This window comes from Pteropus medius, unplaced genomic scaffold (assembly GCF_902729225.1).
Source record: "Pteropus medius unplaced genomic scaffold, Ma_sr-lr_union100, whole genome shotgun sequence".
Lineage (NCBI taxonomy): Eukaryota > Metazoa > Chordata > Mammalia > Chiroptera > Pteropodidae > Pteropus > Pteropus medius.
The window spans coordinates 66797465-66817252 of record NW_024349800.1 but is presented as its reverse complement, the minus strand read 5'-3'; the positions used below and the strand labels follow the sequence as shown (position 1 = coordinate 66817252).

Below are 19788 nucleotides of genomic sequence, written 5' to 3'. Positions count from 1 at the left end.
CTTCATTGACATTCTGTAAATAAAATGCTGGCAGCTTGTATTTTGTGGAATATAATGTTTTAAAGTAGATTTAATTTTCCTTAATAAACTGTTTTTAATAATGCATCAGAGTAATTTTTCTTCTCTGTTTTCAGGTTGCTATCAAGATCATAGATAAGACCCAGCTAGATGAAGAAAATTTGAAGAAGATTTTTCGGGAAGTTCAAATTATGAAGATGCTTTGCCACCCCCATATCATCAGGCTTTACCAGGTAGGATCACTAGTGGTGTAGTGTATGACAACAAAAAAAAAACAGCCTTTGAAGAAAAGGTGGGTGGGTGAACATCTGCAACTCCTTTTTGTTTCCGTGTTCATATATTCATCCTACTATTTTCCTCACCCTTTTATTCCCCAACTCAGTAGTCATGTTTCTTCTGGCTATTTGCTACTAGGGTCTTACCCAGGTAAGTGTTTTTAATTTGTTCTGTAAAACTCGGATGCCATTCTTTGTGAGAATTACACAAAAAGATTATTCAGAAGATGATAACTTATTTATTTAGGTCAGAATCCTAAAACAGAATGGGAAACCCAAAAGGAACTGAAAATTTTAGAGATGAAAAGCTAGACATGAATATAACATTATTTTTATAACGATTTAAATACTAATTTTTGTGATCATGTTAAAAATTATTGCAAAGGATATTTTAAGATGGCTTCTTATATCAGTCAGAATCTACCTCCTTTCTATTCTAGTAGGGTCCTGACTTAGTTTTTAGTTTTTCAAGATAGTATTTGATTATTTTGATAACCAAGAGATTCAGTTTGTGTAATGGAAGAGATTTCTAATCTAGTTTTCTTACCTTCCCAAGAAACATATGTATTCCATACCATCATCAAACATGATAACTAGCCTTACTGCAAGAGCAATAAATCTAATGGCTGGAATTTGAAGCCAGATAGAGGGGAGGATCTTGCCTTAGCAGGCTGGTGGAAGAGATATTTTGGGAGAGGTGGGGCTTTGGGGAACTTCTCAAATTGCTTTGTGTTGGCAGCTATAAGCTCTGCATCTGCAGAGAGCCAGTCCTGCTCACTGCTTTCTACCAGAGCAGCCATCACCTACTACTGCAGGAAGTGGTCACCCACTCAGTTCATTTGCTGCTGTTAGTTGCAGTAAATGGGTACTGGCCCAGAAACAGGGCCATGTTAAAAGTGGAGAAAGTACATCCAAGGCACAATGGGCAAGCTCTCGTCGTCTTAGTTTTATAGAAAAGAAAGCATGTTGTGATGTTAGTATGTGTGGTTAAGGCTACAGCTTTACGGCTCTTCTCTGGCACCAGCTGCTCTCATAATGAAATGAATTAGATCAGCAGGAACAGACTTGTTGAAATTTATCAGACTAAATTATGTTGAACCACACCTACCTTGTGCCCCAGAAGCAAGCCTGTGAAAGCTTTCTGGTGTTGCCTGAAGACCTGTATCTGCAAACTCAGAGGTGTCTAACCTCTGCTTCCTTCCTATCCTGATAGACTGAATAAACTTCTTGACCTCATTTTTTAAAAATAAATCACCATTAAATAATTTTAGGGCTTCTTAGGCTGACCTTTCTCAAGAAGTTAACTTATATGTACTAACCTTATAACTGAATTCTGCAAATTTACCTTTCTTACCCAAGATTTCATTAGCCTATAAGAATTTCCATGCTTTCAACCCTGGCTTTGAACAATACTTTCTTTTAAGTTTTAATTTTGCTCTCTGGCAGCTAGTATTGTTAATGGGAGATTCTGAGCTACCCTGGTGAATGGCTGTCAAATTGTCTTTGTATAGTAGTATCAAGGTAGTTTTTAGGATATTTGCCAAAGCTTCAATTTCCTCAGGTTTAGAGTGTGAGCCAAATATAGATAAATATATAGAAAAGTTTTTGAACTCCTAAAAAATTTAATAATCAAAGAACATTTGCAGTCATTAAAAGGCCTGGGAGTACAACAGGGTACATATACAATATGACATTTATTTTTTTCTAAACATCTATCTATCTTTAGAGAACTTTTTTTTGTTATATAAATCAACATGTAGAGAGAGCTTAGAAGCAATACATGTAACAAGTAATGGGTTAATATCACCAGTATATATATATGTAGTTTTTAAAAATTAAAGAGAAGAAAAGAATGACACAATTATTAGATTAGAAAATTAATGTGCCCTCATACAATGGAGTACCATGAAACCATTGAAAAGAGAGATCTAATACCTAATACCGTTATATGGTATTAATGTGTAAAGGTGTCAAAGAAAGTAACTGGGAAATAATTTAACAAAATAACTGTGAAATATATCGAAAGTCTAAAACTGTATTGCTCAATATGATAAACACTAGCCACATATGGTGATTGAGTATTAAAATGTGGCTACAGTGAATGAGGAACTGAAGTTTTACTTTTATTTAAATTAATTTGAATGTAAAAACTGAAGCAGTTTACAATTAAAATTTTTCAAAATAATATTTTGGACATATTTGGGTAAATAAAAAAAATTATCCGAATTAATTTCACCTTTTTTTTTTACTCTTTTAATGTGGGTACTAGAAAAGTTAAAATCATATATGAGGCTTATTGTATTTCTATTGGATAGCACTGCTCTAGAATGATATAGAATAAGCTATTAACAGGGTTTACTCTGGGGAATAAAATGAAGGGGATTGAGAAGAGGAAAACTTTTGATCTTTTTACATACTAGGTATTTAAAATGTTTGTAATGAGCATATATAGTCATATATGACTTTAAAAATAATGAAAAAAGTAAAAAGGAAGAAAGGGCTGATAACACACTGTAACTAATAAAAAAGCACAAAATATTACTAAAATATATATAATAATTATATCGTATTTATATAATTATTAAATGTTTGTGTAATTAAACATTTATTATGTGTAAAATATGAAAATTTTGTGTAAAATATATATTAGTAAAATAGAAACCAGGACAAAGTACAAATGAGTAATTTATATTACTTGAAATGTTGAATATTTACATTATTCTTCCCAGTTTTGAATAAATGGTTAGTGGAAAGGAAAGTTGTCATTTCTGTTTTTTAAAAAACACAGCCATATGTGATTTCTATGTAGTTTTTGAGTGATTTCCATTGTTTTACCTAAGGTGTTCTGTATTTTGGTTGGTTTTTTAAGCTTCAAGTGATTAATGTTAAATGTGAACTTTTTGGTTCTTGGCAGCTTCTTCGCTTCTCAGTTTTGTGGAGCTTAAGAGATTGCAGAGTTCTCACAGAACAACAAAAGGACTGTCTCTCTCAAGTAGTAAATATTTCCTGCTTTTAAGAACATGGAGCAATACCTATTTTCCCCCTTTCTTCTTAGTAACATTTATATCTCTCTACTCCCACCAGTGTTTTAAGTTCCTTTAAGCAGTAATGGTTATTAATATTTCATATGACAAAGGAGGAGTCATTAGTTTCTCTTCTTATGATGTCAGCCTGTCATTTGTGTCACTGTCTGTCACTTTCCTGCCTTTGCACCAGGTTATGGAGACAGAACGGATGATTTATCTGGTGACAGAATATGCTAGTGGAGGGGAAATATTTGGTAAGTACATTTATTGCATTCTTTAAACAGCTATTGAGCACACTATGGCAAACCTAAAATAGCTATTCGATGCCTCTGTCACTTGAGCAGCTGTCACTTGATGCTGTCCTTCAGTGCTGTCATTTTTTATCAACAAAGTAATTTTAATTATTTTTTATTCACCTATTTAAATCTCTTCACCATCTTTCTTTCCTTAGCAAAGGTATTTTGTTTATTTTAGTCAGGTGTTGACAGTTGAGATTAAAGATGTCTAGGAACAAACGTCCCTTCTGAACGTGGGATTTGAGAGTCTTTCCTATTGTCGGATTCTAACTGGGGTTACCAAGTGTGACAGAACCTCCACAAGTGTGTGGGCTTCTGTTGTGTGAGAAAGAGCCACTTGGAGCAAACAATCTCACCCTAATGCATTCTTTAAAATTTGTTAAAACAACATGTAACCATATTCCTTACCATATGTTCACAGTTCCCTTGATGATTCTTGTAATTTTGGAGGTTCTGTCTTCAGTAGCTATTTTTTTCTTGAATACTTAGCTTAGCACAATATCAAAATTAAGCAGGAGTATTTGTTACCAGGAAATCTGACTTTAACGAGGTGGTAAAAACTGACCATCCCCGCCCCCCACCCTTTTTTTAACAATGTTAAATGGAGCCAAGTAGAAGTAAAGGCTAATAAAACCTTCAAATCTAGGTTGACATGTCTTAATTTTTTTAAGTTTTTAAAATAATTTTTTATTTTTTATTTGTATTTTTATTTTAATTTTTTTTCCTTTTTGCAAGTAATTACAGAGAAAGGTTCTTATATACTTTAGGTTTATCTAGTTTATTTTGGGGGTCTTATTTTAGTTAAAATATACATGGTAAGAATTTTTTTATTAAATATTGGCACTTACTAATTTATATTTGAAGGCATGAAATCACTTTTAAAGTAGAATCTTATTAATGACTGGTCAGTCGTGACTGTATGGATTTTTGGGTGTGTTAAGTGTTCTCCAGAAATATTATAATTTTGTGTTTAAGAATCTTCGTAAGTATGAGTCGTTTTTAAAGGCGGTATCATTTCTTAATAATATTTTTAGTTGGCTTTCTATGTGTGCTTATTATGTACAATGTTAATCTTGGGAGAAAAGAGACCATGTTATCTTAACGTTTATAATAATTAAAAAAATCAAACACAATACACAACAGATCTACTTTGTTCTTTAGGAAAACAGATTTTAAAAGTATAGAAAAGATAACAATCTCCTGGTCATAGATTCTTTGTGGGAATGTAGCTCAAGGCTAAGGGAAGCAGAATAATACTTCTGTTGAAAACAGATCTAGATGAGAAAGAAAATGACCTTAAGACATCATTGTGAGTACAACAGAGAAATAACGTCTCATGAGCTCTGATTTTTAAAAGTATTTGTGTAAAAGATGAAAGGATGGGCTTAATTAAGAACATGAGCTTTGGAAGCAGTTAGACCTGCTTTTGAATCAGATCTTTGGTACCTTTTGCTACTTTACTTGGAGAAAGTTACTAAATGATTCTTGGACTTAGTATCAAGGTCTGTAATATCTGCATCAGAGTTGCGAAGATTAAATGAGATAGCATATATAGAACTCTAGCCCTTTGCTACCTTCACCTCCATGTTTAGAACAAATGAGAGATCGACTTCTGGCTTGATAGCTCTGCTGATCCACTCCCCAGTGAAAATGATTTTAAAAATAACCCCAAAGACCCAGCCATTTCAAGTTTCTGGAACTGGTCCTAAGGGTGAAGAGCTAATGAAAAGCATTTATTCAAGAACATCTATATAAAAATTTGGTAAGCAATTAAAAAGTCTGGGGTTTTTAAACTAGTACTGCTTCCTCTTTCTCCCTTGCCAGCTCAGTGAGGTAGAGCTTCCATTCGGGTCTCCTATAGTCTGAATACAACGCCCCCGCCCTCGCCAGTCTCCCCAATCTAGACTAACAGCTTTCTTCCTGGAGGTATAGCACATCAGCATTTCTCATCACTCCCCCAGATACCTGTTGCTGCTGCTAAGTCCCGGGTGAGTGCAGTTGAGGAGTGGGGACTCCTTTCTTCTACTCAGGCCCAACTTGAGTGTGGCACACTGAAAATACTGGGGCCCAGATTACTTTTGCCTCAGCTTGTAAGTTGTTGGTTCCATCCCAAGAGAGGCAAGCTGAGATCTAAAACTGCATCCGCTCTCCCTCCTCTGAGTTCTTAGCTCTTGGAGTGGGAGTGTCACTCAGAAATAACTTTGCCATGGTCCCCATACCTAGCTTCAGAGACCTGGCTTAGAGATTTGTCCAGAGAGAGAAACAGACCATTAAACAGCTCCTAATTTCTTCCCAAAGGGACTTCATTTGCAACAGAGAATGAAGTTCATACCTGAAGACACTCACAAGAACAGTGGAGGTTGTGAGAAAAGTGATTTCAGAGGAGATTCCAGAGATAGGCTAAACTGTAGCCTTGCTGGTTTGCTGGAGAGAACCAGGGAATAAAGCACAAAGCCTTCTGAGGTCAGAACAAAAATCAAACATTGATCTCAGAAACTATTGTTTCAGAAAAACCAGAATTTGATTGGGTTGTTTGTAGACCAATTTATGTCTCCAGGGCATTGCTGAAAACAGTAGAGTAACCAGCTAGCAATTACTGGAGTTTAACAGCTGGGTGTGGTCAAGGAAGACTGGAAGAGAGCCCTACCCAACTACAGTGAGTGATCCAGTGATCTGAAGGTAACTGTGGATATACCAAATCTGTGGAATAGCATCAGAAGCTGAACACTATATATGGGGGAATAAACTTCACTAAAACAATCTAGCTAGTCACTAAACAAATAAGCAAGCAATAACAATAACATGCCTCAGAAGGGTAGCTTATACCAGTACCCAGAGGTGCTACAGTATATTACGAAAAATGTCTAGTTTCCAACAACAAGAAAAAGCTACAAGGCATGCAAGGAAACATGAAAGTGTGACCCACACACTGGAATAAAAGCAGGCCACAGAAACTGTGGAGAGACTAGATGTTAGATTTATCAGAAAAAGACTTTTTTTAACTTTTTAAAAATTAAGTTTATTGGGGTAACATTGGTTAATTCAATTATGTAATTTTCAAGTGTACATTATTATTTGACATCTGTATATTCTATTGTGTGTTTACTACCCGAAGTCCAGTTTCCTTCAGCTACCATATATTTGATCCCCTTTACTCAGTCTATCTACCCCCTTCCTTCCCCACCCACTACCCTCTGGTAACCTGTAGTCTATAGTGCATGTCCATAAGTCTCTTAGAAAAAGACATTTTGACATGTTCACAGAAACAAAGGAATTCACAATTAAAGTATCAAAAAAAATATGATGAGAATATCAAGAGATAGAAATTATTTTTTAAAAGAACCAAATGGAAATGATGAAATTGAAAAATTAAATAACTGAAATAAAAATATTCATTAAGGAGGCTTAAATGTAAATTTGAACTGGCAGAAGAAGTGAATTTGTAGGTAGAGTGATAGATATTATGCAAGTTGAAGATTAGAGAGAAAAACAAATTAAGAACAGTGTACAGAGCCTCAGAAATGTGGGATGCTATCAAGTGCAACAATATATGTATAATGGGAGTACCAGGAGAGAGAAAAAGAAGCAGAAAAAAATATACAAGGAAATAATGGCTGTAAACTTCACAGATTTATTAGAAAAGCAGTAACCTGTATGTACAGGAAGCTCAACAAAATCCAAGTTAGATTAAATGCCAATAGAGCCATATGCAGATACATCATCGTATGAATAGTGAAAGTCAAAAACAAGAAGAAAGTATTGGAAGCACTGAGAGAAAAATGATGCATCTCTTAAAGGGAATTCCATAAGATTAACATTGGATTTTTCAGCAGAAACAATGGAGGCTAGAAGACAATTGGCTAATATTTTTAAAATGCTCAAAACAACAACAAAACAAAACAAAAAACAACAACAACAAAAACCAAACTATTAGCCCAAATCCTATATCTGGTAAAGCTATCTTTCAAAAATAAAGGTGAAATACTTTCTCAGGTTATTAGAAACAGGGAATTTGCTATGCTGGCAGACCCACCATACAAGAAATATTAAAGAAATACTTCAGGATGAAAACAGGTGACTTCAGATGTTAATTTGAGTCCACACACACAAAAAAGAGCACCAATAAAGGTAATTATGTAATTATAAAAGAAGAGATGCATTCTTTTTCTATCTTCTCTTAACCTACTTATAAATCAGTTGAATGAAATTATATAATTATAAGTTATATGTGATGAATTATTAGGCCTATTATGGAATAGATATGTAATATATTTGCCAATAACAGCACAAAGGAGGTGTGTATGAGAAAAACTGCATTGAGTCAAGGAAATCACTAAGATGTAAAGAAATAATTATGACAATGTATCGTTGGATTTTTAACGTTAATTAATATAATGTTTATTAAAAAATACTACAGAAGGAGGAAAAAGGAATAGAGCTAGAAAGGAATAACAGTCCTATGTAATCACTGGAATTAAGCTAGTATAAATCAGAAGCCCATTTGAATAAGATAAAATATACATGGTAAACCTAGAACAATCACTAAAAAAAAAGCCTCAAAAGTTATAACGTAAAAATTCATTAAAGAAATTGAAATGCTTCATTAGAAAATGTTCACTTAATGCAAAAGAAAGCAGTAAGGGAGGAATAGAACAACAAAAAAGGCATGAAATATATAGAAAACAAAAAGTAAAATAGCAGATATAAATCCAACTATATCAGTATTTAAGTATAAATAGATGGAATAATCTAATGAAGAGGCAACTATTGTTAGACTAAAAAACACGTGATTCAACTGTATGTTGTGTAAAGGAGATATTCTTTAAATTCAAAGATACAGATAGACTGAAATTGTAAAAGGACAGAAAAAGATATATCATGCAAAGAGCAACCACAGCAAAGCTGGAGTGGCTATGCTGATATGAGACAAAATAAACTTTAAAACAAAAAAAATTTTTCTCTACTTACTAGAGATAAAGAGGGACATTCTATAATGATAAAAGGGTCAGTACAGTAGGAAAATATAACAGTTATAAACATGCATCTAATAATAGAATACCAAAATACATTAAACCAAAACTGACAGAAATGAAGGGAAGAATAGACAATGATAATAGAGGCTTCCCTTATCCGCACTTGCAACAATGGATAGAAAAACTAGACAGAAGATCAGTAGGGAAAAATAAGACTTAAACAACGTTATAAACCAGCAAGACTTAACATACATCTGTAGAACACTACACAATAACACATTATTCTTGCTTCTCAAGTAAACGCAGAACATTCTCAAGGATAAGACCATAGCCATAAAACAAACCTGAATAAATGTTGAAAGTTAGCAGTAATTTTGTTTTGCAACCACAGTGGAATAAAATTAGAAATGAATAGCAGGGAAACATTTGGAGAGCTCACAAATATGTGAAAGTTAAACAGTATATTTTGAAGTAAGCAATGGGTCAAAGAAATAAAAAAATGAATTCAGAAAATATAGTGAGATGAATGAAAATAAAGGCACAATAGACCAAAACCTATGGTATGCATCTAAAGCAGTGCTTAGCATTTTATAAAAGACAGAAGAGATGGATACTTTTCTCCTTTCTTCTCTTAACTTATTTAAAGTCACTTGTATGAAATTACATATTATATAAATTATAAATTATATGTATAATGAATCGTTAGGCCTGTAATGTAATATATGTGTAATATTCTTGCCAAACAGAGCAAAGGGAGTACGTGTGAGTGTATAACTGTAAAATTCCTATAATAAGAAAGATCAGTTACCTAGTCTTTTAAGATATTGGAAAAATAAGAGTAAACCAAATGTAAAGCAAGCTGAAGGAAGGAAATACAGAAGGTTATAGCAGAAATTAATGAAAAAACAGTAGAAGAAATCAACCAAACAACAAAAAAACTCAATGAAACCAAAAGCTGGTTCTTTGAAAAGTTCAGTAAAATTGACAAATCTTTAGATTGACCAAGGAAAAAAGATAGACTCAAATTACTAGAATCAGAAAGGAAAGGAAGGGACATTAATAATGACCTCAAAGAAATAAAAAGTATTATAAAGGAATATCTGAACAACTATACAACAAATCATTTAACTTAGATAAAATGGAAAAATTCCTAGAAAGACACAAACTTGAAACTGACTCAAGAAAAGACAATCTGAATAGATCTATATCAAGTGAAGAAATTGAAGCAGTGGTCAAAAAATTAATAAAGTCCATGCCCAGATGGCTGCACTGATTAATTTTACCAAACATTCAAAGATCTAATAGCAATTCTTTACAAATTTCTAAAAAATAGAAGAGGGGGGAACACTACTGAATTCTATGAGGTCAGTATTATCCTAACACCAGTACCAGAAAAAGACATCACAAGAACACTATAGGCCAATATCTCTTATGACTGTGGATGCAAAAATTCTCAATAAAATTTGTTTATGAATGAAATCCAGCAATGTATAAGAAAAATTATACACTGTGATCAAGTAGAATTTATCCTAGGAATGCAAGGTTGGTTCGCCAATCGAAAATCCATTAATGCAATATGTCATATCAGTAAAGAAAAAACAGATGACACAATCAATAAGTGCAGAAAAAGCACTTGACACATCCAACACTCTTTAATGATAAAAACATTGAATGAACTAGAAATAGAAGGGAACTTCTTTAATTTGATAAAAGATTTCTGAAAAACGCACAGCTAACATCATACTTAATGGTGAATGATCAGACGTGTTCCCCCTCAGATGAGGAATAAGAAAGATTTCTTCTCTCTCCACTTCTATTTAAACATTGTACTGGAGGTCCTAGCCACAGTAATTAGGCAAGAAAGGTACCTAAATTGGAAAGGAAAAAGTAAAATTATAATCACAGATGATATGATCTTTTATATAGAAAATCCTAATGAATCCACTAAAAAACTTAGCGAACTATGTAAGATTATAGCAAGGTTGCAGGATACAAGAAAATATATGTAGATCATTTGTATTTTTATACCCTTACAATGAACAATCTGAAAATGGAAGAAATAAAACTATTCAGTTTACAATAAGAATTAAATAGCAAATTTTAGAAAAGAATTGCAAATCTTATACTCAGAAAAGTACAAAAATTTCAACATGTTGAAATTTAAGAGGATCTAAATGATTGAAAAGCATTTCATGTTCATAGTGTTAACATTGTTAAGATGGCAGTACTACTCAAATTGACATACAGATCTAGCATGATCCCTATCATAATCTAAGCTGACCTTTCTGTAGAAATTAATAACCTGATTCTAATTCTAAAATTCATATGGAATTGCAAGGGACTTGGAATAGCTAAAACAATCTTGAGGAAGAACAAAATAGATTGGAGTGATGTAGCTACAAGTCAAGGAAAACTGGCAACCACCAGAAGCTAGAAGAGGCATAAAGAAGATTCTCTCTTAGAGCCTCCAGATAGAGTGGGACCCTATCTGTACCTTGATTTGGGACTTCTTGCTTCTGAAGAACTGAGCGAATGAATTACATTTGTTTAAAGCTACCTACTTTGTGGCTTTTTTTGACAGTGCTAGGAAACTAATGCAGATTAAGAGAGGATTTTGGCATAATCTCAGCATATCTCCCCATGAAATAGTAATCATTTACAAGGGGGATAATCAGTTACCAGGTGGAGGAATGGGTAGATACCTACTTGATCAGGTGATTAATATTAACCTCATGTGTGGTGAAGACTTTAAAGAACTAATGTAAGAACTGCAATCTTGGGATATTTGCTGGAATTAAGCAGGAGGGAGGAAGGTATTTCATAAGTGCTTTAGCATGTTCAAAAGATTTCAAGATGAGAGTGCGCATTGTATATTTCATATTTCATATTTCATATAAATTAGTATGTTTTAAATATAGGCTGTATGTGAGAAAATGACCAGAAGTGAGTCTGGTAAGATAGGAAAGGCTCAATAGTAAAGGGCTTTGGGTGAGATCTCTGACTTCACCAAATCCCCTATCACATTTTCTCATTGCACTATATCCTTTCTTAGTAGTACTTATATCAGTTGTTGTTTTACATTTATTTTTATAATTGTTTAATGGTTTCTCTTTCCCGCCAGACAACAAAAACTAATTTAGGAGCCGTGTTTGTTTTGCTCACCATTGTATCCCTATGTTTCTTCTTGCTCTCCAATTTAGATTGTTAAACTCAGGTATTTACTGAGGGAAATGATCAGAAACTATTGAATGAATGAGTGAACCAACTGTGTAAAAGAATTGAATTTTATCATGATGTATTGTTATATGGAGAGGAATTGGGATGGAGAGTACCAAGACCAGTTAGGAAGCAGTACAGTAATATTTGAGAACAGTGAGGTGCTAAAGTAAGGTAGTGTCTTCATCCATTTAATTTTACCTTCACATTAACCTTGTAATATAGATATTTTTATCATTTTAAAAAGAAACTGAAGTTCAAGGAGGCTAAATAATTTTCTTAAGGTCATATAATTAATCAGTGATAGAGCTGAGATTTAATCCAAGAACTCTCTGACTCCAGAGCACATGTTCTTTTCCACTCACTAGGTTGAAGAATCTGTTTTTCCATATAAATGGACTTCAACTATGTTTCTGGGAGGATTTTTTATTACAAATAAAAGCCACATTTTTGTTTTGGAAATTTAGGTCATGGACATAGCAGCAAAACAATCTTAATATGAAGTATTTTTTACCCTCTTACTAAATCCCCATTGAAAAAAGGGTCAGACAGATTTTCTTAGAACATTATTATCGGGAGTTTTAGTCACCAGCAGTGGCTTGATTACAGAACTAACATTTATAAATTAACATATCCTCTACTTACATAGAGCAGTGTCTCTAGCTTCCCCCCTTTAAGGCTTTTAATTTAATCATTTTTTATGCAAAAGAGTTGGTCAAAATTCCTAAAATTTTAGATTAATTCTATATGATGTTAAAGAAAAAATCCAGGAACCTGTGACCCATACTCAGAAAGAAAAGTAATCAATAGAAAATTTCTCTGAGTGGATCTAGATATTGTTTTTAGCAAAAACTTCATGACAGTTATTACAAATTTGTTTAAATAATTAAAAGAAATCATGTCTAAATAATGCACAGAAATATGATGGCAATGCCTTAACAAATAGGGAGTCTCACTAAGGAAATAGAAACTATAAAAAAGAGCAAAATGGAAACTCTAGAGTTGGAAAGTAGAATAGCTAAAATGAAAAAAAAAAATCACTAGATGAGCTTAATATAAAACTCGAGGCGGCAGAAGAAAGAACTAGCAAACTCGAAGACACAGCAATAAAAATAATCCAACCTGAAGAACAGAGAGAAAATAATTGAAAAAAACTATCAGAATCTCAGAAAATGGTGGAACATAGCAAGTATACCAACATATTTGTAATGGGAATTCCAGAAAGAGAGAAGAAAGAGAAAGGGACAGGAAAAAATAGTTGAAGAAATAATGACCGACAACTTCCAAAATGTATCATGAAACATTAATTTATATTTTCAAGAAGCTCAATGAACCTAAATTAGGATAAACAGAAAGAGAGCCACATCTATACACATCACTGTCAATTTGCTGAAAGACAGAGAATTTTGAGAGCAGCAAGAGAAAAATGACACATCACATATAGGGTTACAACAATATGATTTATAGCTGAGTTCTTATCCAAAAAAAATGGAGGTCAGAGAGCAGAGGATTGACATATTTAAAATTCTGGAGTAAAAAAACTGTAAACCATAAAGTCTATATTTAGTAAAACTATCCATCAAATTGAAAATAAAGACATTTGAAAATAACCAAAGACTGAGAATACAAGGCATTCAAAAGAAAGTGTTCAGGATGAATGACAGCAAATGGTAACTCATATCCGCAGGAGGAAATGAATAAAATCAGAGAAGATCAATATGTTGGAAATGAAAGACTGTATATATATACTTTTCCCCTTTTCTCTTTTAAATTTCTTTAAAAGACATAAAATGGCTTAAAGAAGTACTTAGAACACTTCATTTCTAGATTTCCAACATATCGATGTAATATAATTATGTAAAGAAAAGTTGAAGAAATGGAGGTATATTGGAACAAAGTTGCTATATTTTACCAAAATTGAGTCAGTATTAATTTAAAGTAGATTGTGATAAATTAAGATGCACATTATAATCCCTAGAGTATCCACTAAGATAAAAATCAGAACTTTGAAGGCCAGTGGTTTAAATGACTCTTGAGAAACTCGACTGTGATGGGAAAGAATAACTAGAAGGAGCATTGGTTGAGTGTGTGTTGTCTTTTTATTATATATTTAACTTAAGCCTATATGTTATGTTGAGGGAAAAGAACCAGTAGTACAGAGGAAATGTGGACATAGGGAGAGAGAGATTTAGTGGAGCATTCCTTAAGGATATACAAAGGGATATATTTTAGTGCATAGGTGGAGGGATTAGTTTTGAGTGAGATAGAAAGGAAGAAGGCAGGGATATAGTTGAAGACTGATAAATTTGCAGAAGCATTTGTGTGAGATTGATGTTTGGGGGATTAAAGTTGAGAGTCTGACTACCTAATACTAATTTTTGAGAAGTAGGAAAACAATCTGTATGCTGAGTTGAGATCTTCCAATAGCAGCTAAAGGAAATTGATAGAGGACAAGTTGAAAGACTGATAGGAAGCAATGGTAGGCCAGCAGTTGTTGCAGATATTAACTTTGTTGGCACTCCATTTTTGGCTTATTTTATGAATTGTTTGTTAGCAGTATTTGGCAATTTAGGTATAGGAGTGAAGAACATAGATGGTAGATTTGATCCAGATTTTTGCAAAGTTGCTTGAAGAGATAAATTATGGTACTTGAAAGTTTCTGCTCTAGATATGAAGGTTACTAGCTGGGAACTTTATCCTAATGTTGTTGGCAGATTAAGACACAAGACTGCTTTGGATAGTAGTTGGTTGTTTGATTCCAAACTCAGCTTCAGATTTGCTGAGAAAATTATTCTAGTTTTACCCTTTGTGACTGTCACATCTTATCTGGCATATTATCTACAGTTTTGAGTACTGTATTGTACAAAGGGCATCAACAGTCAGAATATGATAAAGATGGTGAACAATATTTGCAATTGTTGGAATAAGAAGTATGTTAGAGGAGGCTTTATAAAGTTTTCAAGTATGAGAAGTTTTCTGAGTGGAAGTAAGTTTTCCCGAGGGAAATATATGTGAGGACTATAAAGCACTGAAGCAAGTTGGTGTATTCAGGGAACTAGAAATAGTTTCTTAGAGAATTAAGTGATGGGCTAGTGGTTTCTGAGATTATTCTAAAAGTTCTAAGGGTTTTTTGGAAATGTCTAAGATGCCTACTCTGAGGAGGTAGGTATACAAGGCAAGGCTAAGGGATTATGCTTTCCTCACAAATACATTCAACTAACCTCCATTTTTTCCTCCTATTCAACAAGAGCATCTCCACTTTTATACCTAATATGCCTGTTGGATTTCCACATAAGATTTAAAAAAATTTTTTTATTAGTTTCAAGTATACAGTACATTGGGTAGACATTTATATAGTTTATAAAACGATCCCCCTAATTGCTCTTTCTCTCCTCTGGCTCTCTACTTAGCCAATATGTTAATGCTTAATGCTAACTGCATTCCCTATGCCGTGCTCCCCATCCCCGTGATGAAATATCAACTGCTAATGTGTACTCTTTAACCCTTCAGACCCCCAATCCCCCATCCCCTCTGGCCGTCACCAGATTTTCCTCGATATTTGTGAGTCTGTTTTTAATTGGTTTGTTCTTTTTGTTCCTTAAATTCTACATTTAAGTGAAATCGTATGGTATTTATCACATAAGCTTTTATTTAAATAAATGAATCTGGCCACTAAACGTCTGATCCACTGTTAGGTGATAATGAGCCACAGAAGGACTTTAAAAAAGACCTGGACACAGTTTGACTTATGATTTAGAAAGAGTATTTTGGTGGCAAAATGAGAATATATTTGAGGGAGATGAGACTAGAGTCTGGGAGAACAGTTAGAAGGCTACTGCAGTAAAACAGGTGGAAGCTGAGGAGGATCCGATAACTAGTTGTAATAAAGACAGAAAAAATGGATTATAGTTATAGTTAAACAAGGCAGCATTGTTGGTAGTTAAGAATATGATATAGTCAGACTTCTGTGATTCAATCAAATCTTAACTCTATCGCTTACTACCTTTATGACCTTGGGTGAGTTTTTAAATCTCACTACCTTAGTATTTTCATTTTTAAAATGAAGATGATGATGATGACGACGATGACGACAACGACAACAATGATGATGATGTCACTTATTTCAAAGAGTTGTTGTAAAGGTTATGTGTTTTTAAAGTGTTTAGTCCATGCAGCATGCTCATTAGCAGCATTATTTATAATAGCTAAAAAAATTGAAGCAAGACATATGTCTATCAACTGATGAATGGGTGAAGAAAATGGGGTATATCCATTTAAAGGAATATTATTCTATGGTAAAAAGAGATGAAGTATCGATACATGTTAGAGCATGGATAAACCTAGAAAACATTATGTGAAGGAAGCCAGACAGAAAAGGCCACATTGTGATTTCATTTATATGAAGTGTAAAATCCATAGACACAGAAAGTAGATTTGTGGTTATCAGGAAATGGGAGTAGTGGAGAACTAGGGCTGACTACTTATTGGTACAGAGTTTCTTTTTGGGGTGATGGAAATATTCTAGAATGAGATAGGGGTGATAATAGCACAGTATAGTGAATATATTGAAACTTTTGAAGTGTATACTTTAGTTAATTTTATGTCATGTTCATTATACCTCAAATTTTTAAAAGTTTAAAAAATAATCTTAGAATATTTATAGTAAGTTCTCACTGGTAGCTCTAATATTTAAGACGTGTTGAGGCAATTTATAGTAGCTCTAACTATAATTTAAGTGTAATATATTAAGGATTTGATAATAAATTGATTATGGGAGTTGAAAAGGATCAGACAGTCTAGGATAGTTTGACAGACTTCTTTTTTGAAAGGCCAAGATAGCAAATATTTTAAGCTTTACAGTTTTTTTAATAGTCTCTGTGCAAAGCTACTAAACTTTGCTGTTGTACTGTACTGAAAGTGGTCGTAGACAACAGGTAAACAAATGGCATGGCTGTGTTCCAGTAAAACTTTATTACACAAACAGGCAATGTTGTGAATATACTGAAAACCTCTGAATTCTACCTTTTAAAATGGTGAACTTTATGGCTTCTGAATTATATCTGAATTAAGGTATTATTTTAAAAAATCAGGCAGTAGGCTGAATTTGGCCCATGGGCCGTAGTTTGCCCTTCCCTGATCTAGGGTAACTCTCAATTTTCTGACTTGTGTTATTGGATTGATCATAGTGCTACAAATATAAATAGGAAATTAAAGGAGGAAAAGCAGGTTTAAAGAGGGGAAATGAGTAATTTGTGTGGGAAGTTTAAATGGGGAATGAGAATGACATAAGACATTTTAGGTGTCTGTGGAATGTCTAGCTAAAGACCTATAGGAAATATTGGAGTTTGGCTGAACATAAAACTTTGATAGTTACTAATATATAGATGGCCTTTAAAAACAGGGGAGTAGGTATCATTCAAGGTAAATATGGAGAAAAAGAGAGGTGAGAGAAAAATCAGTGTTAAAAGAGCAGAGAAAGGAGGTCCAGCAAAAGATACTAAAAGGAACAGTCACTACAATAGGAGGAGAATCAAAAGTAGAACACTTTGTGGAGGCCAAAAGAGAGAGTTTTGGAAGGAAATGATCAAGAGTTTAGATGCTCCCAAGAGGTTAAGTAAAATAAAGACTAACAACTGGCAACTAGGACATCATGTGTGACTTTGGCAAGGGCAATATCAATGGAATGAAGGAGGTAGAAGCCAGATTGAATGATTTTTTTTTTTTTTCCCTTCAGCAGTACTCAGCTATCTTTGAGTAGATGGGGTAAGAAAGACATTGGACTTGAGGTTTATGGGACATGTGCAAATGAAACAGACAGGTGGCAAAAGATTTGGGGCCACTAACAGTAAAATAATTACTGTGTGGGTCATTGGGCTGAGGCTGAAAAGGGAGAGGGTAAGTAGAAGGAAAATAAAAAGCTAGAAGTCTAGATGATATTGAAAAGCAAGTATGCTGTGCATAAGAGGATTAGAGTGATAAAAGTCTAAAACTGCATTTCCCAGTAAGTAGAGTCGCCACTGGCTGCATGTTGCTGTTGTGCATTTGAAATGTATGTAGAGCAACTGAGGAACTGAATTTTGAATTTAATTTATATTTAAATTTAAAAACTAAGATAAGAGTTTTAGGCCAACAGAGAGTTAGACAACTACAAAGTTAGAGCACTGTCTCCAAGACCACCCTCACTTCTGACACCAACTGCAAGTTAGAGAAGTTCTCAAAACCACCTCACCTTTGATAATTTGCTGAAAAGGACTCACAGAATTCACTGAAAACTATAATGCTCACAGTACAGTTTATTACAGGGAAAGGATACAAATTAAAATCAGCTAAGGGAAGAAAGAAGCACAGAGTCTATGAGATGTACCAAATACAGAGCTTTTGTTTTCCTTTCCCTGTGAAATCAGGATGTATTAGTACTCTCCAGGTATTGATGTGTGATAATATGCACAGAGTATTGCCAATAGGGAACTTAAGCTGCGCCTCTGTATTCAGAGTTTTTATTTTACATAGCCTTGATTAATTGGTTGCCCACATGGTTGATCTCCATCTCCATGTCATCTGATACTGCATAACTCAAATCTCCCACCCTAAATCACGTAGTTGGTCCTTCAGTGTGGCCAGACTGCACCCTAAGACTATATGGATATGGCCCATGATAAATCATTTTGTTAGATGATCTGGCATGACCCAAAGCTCCCAGGCAAACTCTCCCATCGGGCATAATATTCCCGGGGGCCAGAAATTACCTCCCAGAAGCCAGGAGAGAGGCCAACTTTCAACTCTGGTAAGGCCAAATTCTTTACTATATGTAGTATAAAATATTTTTCCATTAAACATAACTCTTATTTTGGTAAAATTACATTTCACTTTGAAAATTTAGTGTCTGAAATGTGATATGCTGTAAGTATAAAGTACACTCTGGAGTCTGAAGACTTAGTGTGAAAAAAAAATCTCATTGCTAATATTTATATTGGTTACATGTTGCATTGATTGTAGTTTTGATGTACTGAGTTAAATAAAATTTATCATTAAAATTAATTTCAAAATGAGTGATTATTTTTACTTTTACCCCCCAAAAGATTTTTGTTTATTTTTAATTTACTTTTTTCCCATTACAATTAACATACAATATTAGTTTCAGGTGCACAACATAATGATCAGACATTTACAATAATTTACAAAGTGATTACCCCATTAAGTCTAGTACCATACATAGTTATTTGACCATACATAGTTATATTATCAAATATAATCCCTATGCTATACTTTACATCCCCATGACATTTTTTATAACTGGTAATTTGTACATATTAATCTCTTCGCCTTTTCACCCCTCCCTCCAACCCTTCCCCTATCTGGCAACCATCAAAATGTTCTCTGCATCTATGAGTTTCTTTTAACTTTTTATGAGACTACTAGACAATATTAAATTATATAAATAGCTCACATCTTATTGCTGTTCAACATTGCTGATCTTGAATGTTATGTTAAGAGAGAGAGGAGTATACTATTAGAGTTTAGAATTTCAAAAGCAGAGAATTATCGAGCAAAGACAAGTCCAAGATGTGGCCATAGGAATAATTGTTGAACTTTGGTGGAGTTTTAGGTAACTCACTGGAGATAAAGAAGGTCCAAAGAATCATGAGGTTAAATTGTCAAATAGATTATCTTCATGGATGTGGTTATTGCCGACCTCCTACTGTTGCAGTGCGATTTCTTATTTCTCTCCATAGTTGTACGGCTTCTGTTCATCTAGACCCCAGGAGACTCTGGTTGCTGTTTGCTCCATGTTTCTGTCACAATTTTGAGGTGGTTGCAAGAGGGGATGAATGATGCTTCTATCATCTACACCATTTTGCCTGGTCCCCATTTTCACATTGGCATCCTTGTTTATTTAAGTCTCCAATATGTTCCCACTTTAAGCCTTTAAATATTCCGTTTCTTCTTCCTAAAATACTCTTTTTCCAGATACCCATGTGACTCT

The 19788-nt window shown here is 33.8% G+C and overlaps 1 protein-coding gene across 6 annotated transcripts in view; it reads left to right on the top strand.

Annotated features, from left to right (window-relative positions):
- SIK3 (SIK family kinase 3) overlaps positions 1-19788 on the top strand; it is a 215012-nt gene that overhangs the window by 109052 nt on the left and 86172 nt on the right. For all 6 annotated transcript variants that reach the window (XM_039887970.1, XM_039887974.1, XM_039887972.1 and 3 more), the window contains 2 exons: positions 135-251; positions 3510-3573. In XM_039887970.1, the coding sequence (XP_039743904.1) occupies positions 135-251; positions 3510-3573 (181 nt within the window). The remainder of the gene's footprint in view (positions 1-134; positions 252-3509; positions 3574-19788) is intronic.